Source organism: Gavialis gangeticus, unplaced genomic scaffold (assembly GCF_001723915.1).
Source record: "Gavialis gangeticus isolate Ggan-Ray unplaced genomic scaffold, GavGan_comp1, whole genome shotgun sequence".
In the NCBI taxonomy this organism is placed as follows: domain Eukaryota; kingdom Metazoa; phylum Chordata; order Crocodylia; family Gavialidae; genus Gavialis; species Gavialis gangeticus.
Window position 1 is genome coordinate 11,817,961 of NW_017729008.1, and position 7,614 is coordinate 11,825,574.

Sequence of the window (7,614 nt, forward strand, 5' to 3'; positions counted from 1 at the left end):
CCCTCCATACCCCCTTTTTTTTTAATTCACATTTTTTAATGATCTTTCATGGGGGGGGGTGTAGCCAGGTATTTTAATCACACATTCATTATGACTTGGCACATAGTAATCTAGGTTCAAACCTTCCAGGACTGAATTAAATGGACGAACTAGATAGCACTCAGTGCTGGACTGCAGAAGCTTGGGCTGGGTTTTCTACAGTGCATCTGGGAAGCAATTTCAGACTCGTGTGTGCGGGTAACTGATTTATTCATGACTAGATAAATCACGAACTCCCCCCCCACGTACCTTTCAAAGTACCCCCAAAGGTATGTGTGCCCCCAGTTGACAACCCCTGACATAGTGTAACACAAGCCTGAGTAGCATGGATCAGAGATAATCCTGCCCTGGAGTGGTATAACTGAGCTGCATAATGAGAGCTTGAAACCAGTTTCAGGTCTTAACATGAGGACAATCCAGGGGTTAACAGTTCCAGAAGCCACCAAAAATTATGGTGCAACATGGTCTTAACATTTAAAACCACAACTCCAATAAATAATACTAGTAAATTTCTGTAGTGCAATCATAAACATAACTTCATTGAACACAAAACAAAGCATTAGTAAGGTTATGGATAAGAACACGATTTTTCTAGCTAAATCACAATAGAATACTTATGAATCTAAATATGCTTCAAAGAAAAAAAGTTAGGCTAGTTTTAAGAAGTACAAGTTGCTAGTCATTATTAGCAAAGCAACAGCTCTATTAATGTTTACAAAATTAAGAAGAAAAATCTGGTACTTAACTATGGAACAAACAAGCTAGAGAAGCAAAATTTAACAAACTGCAGGACATAATTCCCTCATTCTTCTAACTTTCCTTTACTGGAACATTTATGGGACAAAACCACTGGATAACTTTTCTGCAACTGTTTTTATAAAAGTGCTGTATCCATAACACTTCATCCACTAAGTTCCAAAGCAAACTGCAGAAAAACCCTTCATATTTATTGTTGCCCGTTTCAAATGAACAGAAGTTGCTCTGTTCTGAAACAGAAGGTAGATTGTTCATTCAATGACCGAAAGTCCTGAACTTATAAACCTTAACTGTACAGTACGGAAAAGCCCCACCCATTTTATTCACTGCCATTTATTTAAAGGCTTACAAAATACCCCATACCATCCTTGAGGCTCAAGTACATTTTTTATATTCCTGACTATCAAGCTGCACTTCATCTGGTGAACTAAACCTATGCATTTTCTTCCGAATGACACTTCATAATACAACCTCTAGAAGACCAAGGGTGGCACAGTAAGCTGAAAAAGGACTAGAACTAAATTCTTCCATGACACACTTGTCATTTCCACCAGATGACACATGCTAGCTCTGCAACCTTTGGCTGCTTATAAGAAGATCTTGGAGACTGAGTATGGCTGACTTTGGACAACACTGAGAGGAGACAGTCAAAAAATTAAATAAAATTCAAGGTACTGCAGAAGCGATGCTGGCATTTTAGTATATGGTACTTTTCTCCTTTGCATCCATACAAAAAAATCAATATCGTGCTGGGTGCAATGTTGTCATTGCAAGCAAATATAAAGCAAAGGTCCCAACCACTGCCTTTTGCAGAAGCAGGGATGTTCACAAGACTGCAATTTCGCACAAAGCATACTTACGCTGTCATCATATCTCCCAAAATGCCAACCACAGTTTAAACCAGCTGCATTCTCACCGTCTTTCCCGTCCTCAACTTTTAGCACTACACAAGCTGTTCCAGCACAAGCAGAGATAGACAAATATTATTTAGGGGATGAGAATAAGGCAGTATTTGAGGTGAAGCCTTTATATCAGCATTTCTCAACCTTTTTTAAACCCAAGACACCCCTCAGAAAATGCTAGCTCTTATCTTTTACTTGTTTCTTACCACAGAAAAATAACAGAGCAATTCTTCTGTTGCAAAGAACTCAGAAAGACCACAACAGGTCAGAATATTTTTGATCTTATGCACTGCTATTTGAAATCTCTGGTCTATCTTATGAATCATCTGTAGGCATATGCACACCTGACAGTACTAATATTGTGTGGCACCCTGCAGCACCCTTGACGGATACTCCAGAGGTCTAGTCCAACCCCCTACCAAAGGCAGGATCATCCTGATCCAAACTATCCCATACGAGCCATAATCTAAACTCTACATAAAACTACCCTCTACATAAAAAAGCCTGACACAACATAATCCTAAACACGCTGACCTGCTACAAGAGATCCTAGGTAGAGGGCACTGATCGTGCATAGGAGGTGCACACAGGTGCACGTGCACCCCTTGAGTGTGGTGGTGCACCCCCTGCAAAAAGGCACCACCAATACTGCTGGCGATGCCTGCCGGCGGTCACTGCTCGCCCCCCCCCACCACTGACACTGTCGGTGGTGTCTGCAGCCAGTCCACAATTGCCACTGGCCGCCGCCAACGCTGCCAACTGCATGTGTGGGTGGTCGCCGCCCACTAGTCGGCACTCGCTGCCACACCCCCTCACACCGCCACCAGCACTGCGGCCGCCTGCAGGACCTCGCTGTGCCTCTCCAGCCTTTGGGGGGCACATGGCATTCATGCTAGAGGGCCATGCCTTCCACTACAGAGGAAAACAAAAACCCCCATAGCCTGTATCAGTCTGACCACAGGGTAAAATTCCTTCCCGACCACAAATATGGTGATCGATCTGATCCTGAGTGGAGGGACAATACCCTCTAGCCAGCAACCTCCAGCTTTGGTCCCAGCAGGAGCACCGGCACACCCCAGTTGAAGGCCCCAGCCTTGGCTGTAGTCAACACCCAATGCCTCTGAGGGAGGCTTAAAAAGTATAGCAGAAAGGGGGCCAGGGGCAACAAGCAAAGCCCAGAAGCACGGGAAATGCCCATAGTAGAATATAGGCATAGCTACAACTAGATCATCCCTGAACAATGGCTGTCCAATCTCTTCTTGAACACTTCAAGTGATGGAGAGCGTAGGAAGCTAGTGCCACCTTAGTCGGGGGAGCACATGCCCCCACTAGTGACCAGTCAGCAACCACGGGGTGCATCAGCCCTCTCAGGGGGTGCATGTGCACCCCCCCCGCACCCCCTATGTATCACTATGGAGAGTTCATAACCTCCTAGGCAGTTTATTCCACCACCTCACTATTCTAACAACGAAGAAGCCTTTTTTCCTGGATATCCAATTTAAACTTACTTTGCTGCAACTTCAAGCCATTGCTGTGTGTTCTTTTCTCTGTGGCAAGAGAGAACAGGCGTTTTCCCTCTTCTTCATGGCAGTATTTGAAGATTGCTATCATGTCCCCTTTTAAGCACCTCTTCTGCAAGCTGAGTATGCCTAGCTCCTTCAGCCTCTCCTCACATGACTTGCCTTTCAAGCCCTTGGTCATCTTTGTTGTCCACCTCTGGACCCTCTGTAACACATCATTCTTAAAATATGAAGACCAGAATTGCGCACAGCGCTCCAGATGAGGCCTAGCCAGTACTGAGTACAGAGGTACTATCACCTCCCATGTTTTGTGCTTAATGCTTTTATTCATACAACTCAAAACTGCATTTGCCTTTTGTGTGGCTACATCACATACTCATATTAAATCTGTGGTCTCCCAAGTTCTTTTCCATAACGCTGCCATCTATCCAGGTGTCACCCATTTTTTATTTATGATTTTGATTAGTCATCCCAAGATGTAGCACCTTGCATTTGTCCACATTGAACTTCATCCTGTTAGCTCTAGCCCAGCCTTCCAATCTGTTGAGATTCTTCTGAACTCTGTTTGCATCCTCCAGCATGTTGACAATCCTTTCCAGTTACATGTCACCTGCAAACTTGATCAAGAAGTTCCCTATGGCAGCATCCAAGTCGTTAATAAACATGTTGAACAGCACTGGTCCCAGGCCATGGACTGCTTAATAACTACCCTTTGCTTGTAGCTACTGACACAGTTATCTATCCACCTTACAATAGTATTGTCCAGCCCTCATTTCTCCAATTTGTTCATGAGAGAGTCACACAAGACCTTGTCAAAAGCCTTGTCCAGATACATGATATCCACAGCATTCCCTTCATCCACCCATGTAGTTACTTTGTCAAAGAAGAAGATCACGTTTGTTTGACACTTTGTTCTTCATAAACCCATTATGGTTGCTTGTGATCAGTCTTTCCTCCTGCAGATGCTTGCAAATGGCCTTCCATAGATGATACTCTAGTAACTTCCTAGGTTCTGAGGTGAGGCTTGTGGCAGAAAGCCACCTTGGTTTCTCCCCAAAAATCTCTGCCCTGTGACACTGTGATTTAAATCTCTGTGCTGCGACCATTCAATTAGGATGGGCCCAGCACACAGGGGACCACACCCTCAGCCTGTCTCTTTAGGGAACTGGAGCTGGCTGCATTCCTGAGGGAGGGGGGAAACCTGCTCCCTCTGCCTATGTGACTGGTACCTGGGTGAGGGGCATCTACCTGGGGAGCTGGAATCTGCCCGGTAACAGGTGATGCATTTCAAATTGGTTGGCTGACAGCCAACTGGGGGCTGACCTCCGCTGGCCCAGGTGAATGAGGTCACAGGGGCTATATAAGTTAGGACGGGGAAGGAGGCGGTCTCTCCTCTCCGGCCATGAGGTGACGCAGCAGCCAGGCAGGGGACAGAGAAGCCTTAACATCTGAAACTGGCTCTCTCCCCCCAAACTCACGAGCTAGGAACCGCCTGCCTCCAAAGGGAAACTTCACCTGCCTTTGGAAGATGCTTGTGAGTAAGCTACTCAATCTGATTAGATATTTAGCTGGAAGTATCACAGATGCATAATCAAAAGGCTACCACAGCCAGACTGTTTGCTCTTTAGGATTTCTAGATATTGCTCTATCCTGTACCCTAGTTTACCCTACCCCCTGTAATCAATAAAGTTCTCCTTTTTGACTGGTGTGGGAGACTTATTGAGGGGTGGGTCTAAATTATGCCTAAGAGACCCCTTAGGTCTGTGGACTAAGGGAGACTATACCTTTTTGCCCCCGGACTTGGGGAAGTACCCCAAGTGCCTGTACTGGGTTGAGTACCCGTGGGACTTTAGGCCTGTGTTACCCCAAGGACACAGGGCCGCGAGACAGTCCATTCTTGGGGTGGTGGCGGCACGTTACCCCCAGACTAGCGAGTGTGCTCCGGGAGAGGGGTCGGCCGGACATAAGGCGCCCCTAGGGAGGCATTCGGAGCCTGGAAGGTGGTCGGGCGCAGGGAGGTGGGTGGCTCAACGCAGGAGCACCCCTTACTGGCCCGCCTCACGTGGTGGAAACAGCAGAGGGATACGAATACCCAGCTGTGTTCCTGAGGTGGGATCTCTGCACCCGCCACAAGGCTAACCAGTCTGTAGTTTCCCAGGTCCTCCTCCTCACCCTTTTTAAAAAGGGACACTACATTAGTCCCTTTCCAGTCCTCTGGTATCTGGCCCATTTCCCATGACTTCATGAAGATCACTGCCAAGAGCTCCGAGATCTCTTCTGCCAGTTCCTTTAGGACCCTGGGATGAAGTTAATCTGGCCCTGCCAACCTGAATTAATTCAGACCCAATAAAAGCTCGCTGTCTTTTTTGTTGACTCCTCTCTCAACTGGCCCGCTTCCTTAACTAGATAATCCCCATTAGGTGTCTGCCTCCAGCTTAGCTTTCTTGTGAAGACTGAGGCAAAGTAGCTGTTGAGCAGCTCCACTTTCTTTGCATCTTCAGTTACAAGTTTCCCCTAGCTTGTTAACAGAGGACCCACAGGTTCCTGAGTCCTTCATTTCTAGCTAACATACTTATAGAACCTATTGTTGTCCATAACCATCATTTCCAGTTGCATCTTGTTCTTTATCTTTTTCCTCTGGAAGGGTCTGATATGCTTCCTTGGTGACCTGCCCATTTTTGCGCTGCCTGTCTGTATGCTTTCTTCTGGCATTTGAGGCATTTTAGAAGCTCCGTGTACAGCCACATTGGTCCCTTGCCTTTCTTCTCGTGCTTCCATTGTGTTGGACTGTTTTTTGTTGGGCTTCAAAACCTGTGCCCCTTTGAAACTTCCAGCCCTCCTGGGTGCCTTTGCCCTTCAATCTATCCTCCCATGACACCATGCCTATTAACTCCTACTGAGACAGATAAATCCACCTTTTTTAATCTAATGCCCTAATTTTGCTGACCTCATGCTTTCCTTATTTCAGGATCTTGAATTCTAGCATATCGTGATCATTTCCCCCCACCAAGTTACCCATCACTTTCACATCCTCTCTTCCCTGTTGCTCAAGAGAAGATCCAATATAGATGTTCCCCTAGTTATAACCTCCACTTTCTGGAACAGAAACTTGTCCTCCATACAACTTGAACCAGCTTGATATTTTATATTTGGGTGCATTGTTCTTCCAGCAAATGTCCAGAAAATTCAAGTCTCCCATCAGTACCATCCAATAGCTGTTGGATAGATTTGTCACCTGCTTGAAGAGTGCCTCATCCACCTCTTCCTGATTTGATAGCCTATAATAAATTCCCATTATATAGGTGCTGCATCTTTGACCTTTCACCTTCACTCAAATGCACTCTGCTTTGCTAACCTTCTTCCTCCTGTACCAGGGAACAAGTGTCGGTATTTTTTGACATATAAGGCAACACCACTGCCTTGTCTCCCAACCCTGGCCTTCCAAAATGGAAGGAAACCATCTATGTTGACAACTCAGTCATAAGAGTTGTTCCACCAGATCTCAGCAATGCCAATCATATCGCCATTCTTTTCAGAGGCTGCGGCTCCCAGCTCATTTAGTTTATTCCCCATATTTTTTGCATTTATATACATGTGTAGCAAAGCACAGGATGTTCCTGCCACTTTAAGGTGTCTGAGCAGGTAGTAAGCAGCCTGCAGGTGGGAGCAGGCCCAATTAGGGGGTCACAGGTTAAGCAGAAGATTGCCTGATTGGTGGAGAACCTGGGAGCCTGGGTATAAGGCTAGGCCCCAAGAGCAGAGCTAGCAGTTGCTACAGGGGGCCAAAGGAACACTACCACCCAGCCCACTGCTGCTCTCAGAACAGCTTAGAGGTTCAAAGTAGGAACTATCGGGATGGAGGAGGTTCCTGGTCCTCGGGCATCACCTGAAACTACACCCTGCTATGGCTGGATGGTGTGGTGGGGCTGCTTGTGACACGGCAGTCTCCAGCAAATATTATACCCATGCCTCCGCAGTGAAAGGTGAGTATGGGGTGCCAGAAAGCCTCAGCTCCCACTGCCTTGCAGGTGACCCTGTGGAGGGGAAAGGCTAAGGGAGCACACCCCTACAGAAAAGCACAGGGCCAAGGCCCACTGAGTGGGGCCTGAGGTGGGGTCCAGGCCGTAAGAAGGGGGCCTGAGGCAGGGCCCAGGCCCACTGAGTGAGGCCTGAAGCTCAAGGGGCATTAGGCCCAGCAGCCCAGTGAAAGGTAGGGTAGAAGCCCAGTGTGGGGGTATGGAGGCCCAGGTAGGTCTGAGGATGCCTGAGGCCAAGTTTGGGTGGTGTGAGGCAGTTTGCAGCCTGGCTAAGGGGCCAGAGAAGTAATGATGGATATGGATGCCAGCTGCAAGGCATGGGACATGGTAAAAGGGAAGGTTCGGAGCTGTGTATTCACC

At 47.0% G+C, this 7,614-nt stretch overlaps 1 protein-coding gene across 1 annotated transcript in view; it reads right to left on the reverse strand.

The window, feature by feature from the left end:
* KIF21A (kinesin family member 21A) overlaps window positions 1-5,995 on the reverse strand; it is a 151,734-nt gene extending 145,739 nt beyond the window's left edge. Inside the window, exon 1 of the mRNA XM_019509323.1 lies at window positions 5,790-5,995. Coding sequence (XP_019364868.1) covers window positions 5,790-5,995 — 206 coding nt within the window. The remainder of the gene's footprint in view (window positions 1-5,789) is intronic.
* Between the last annotated feature and the right edge of the window lie 1,619 nt (window positions 5,996-7,614).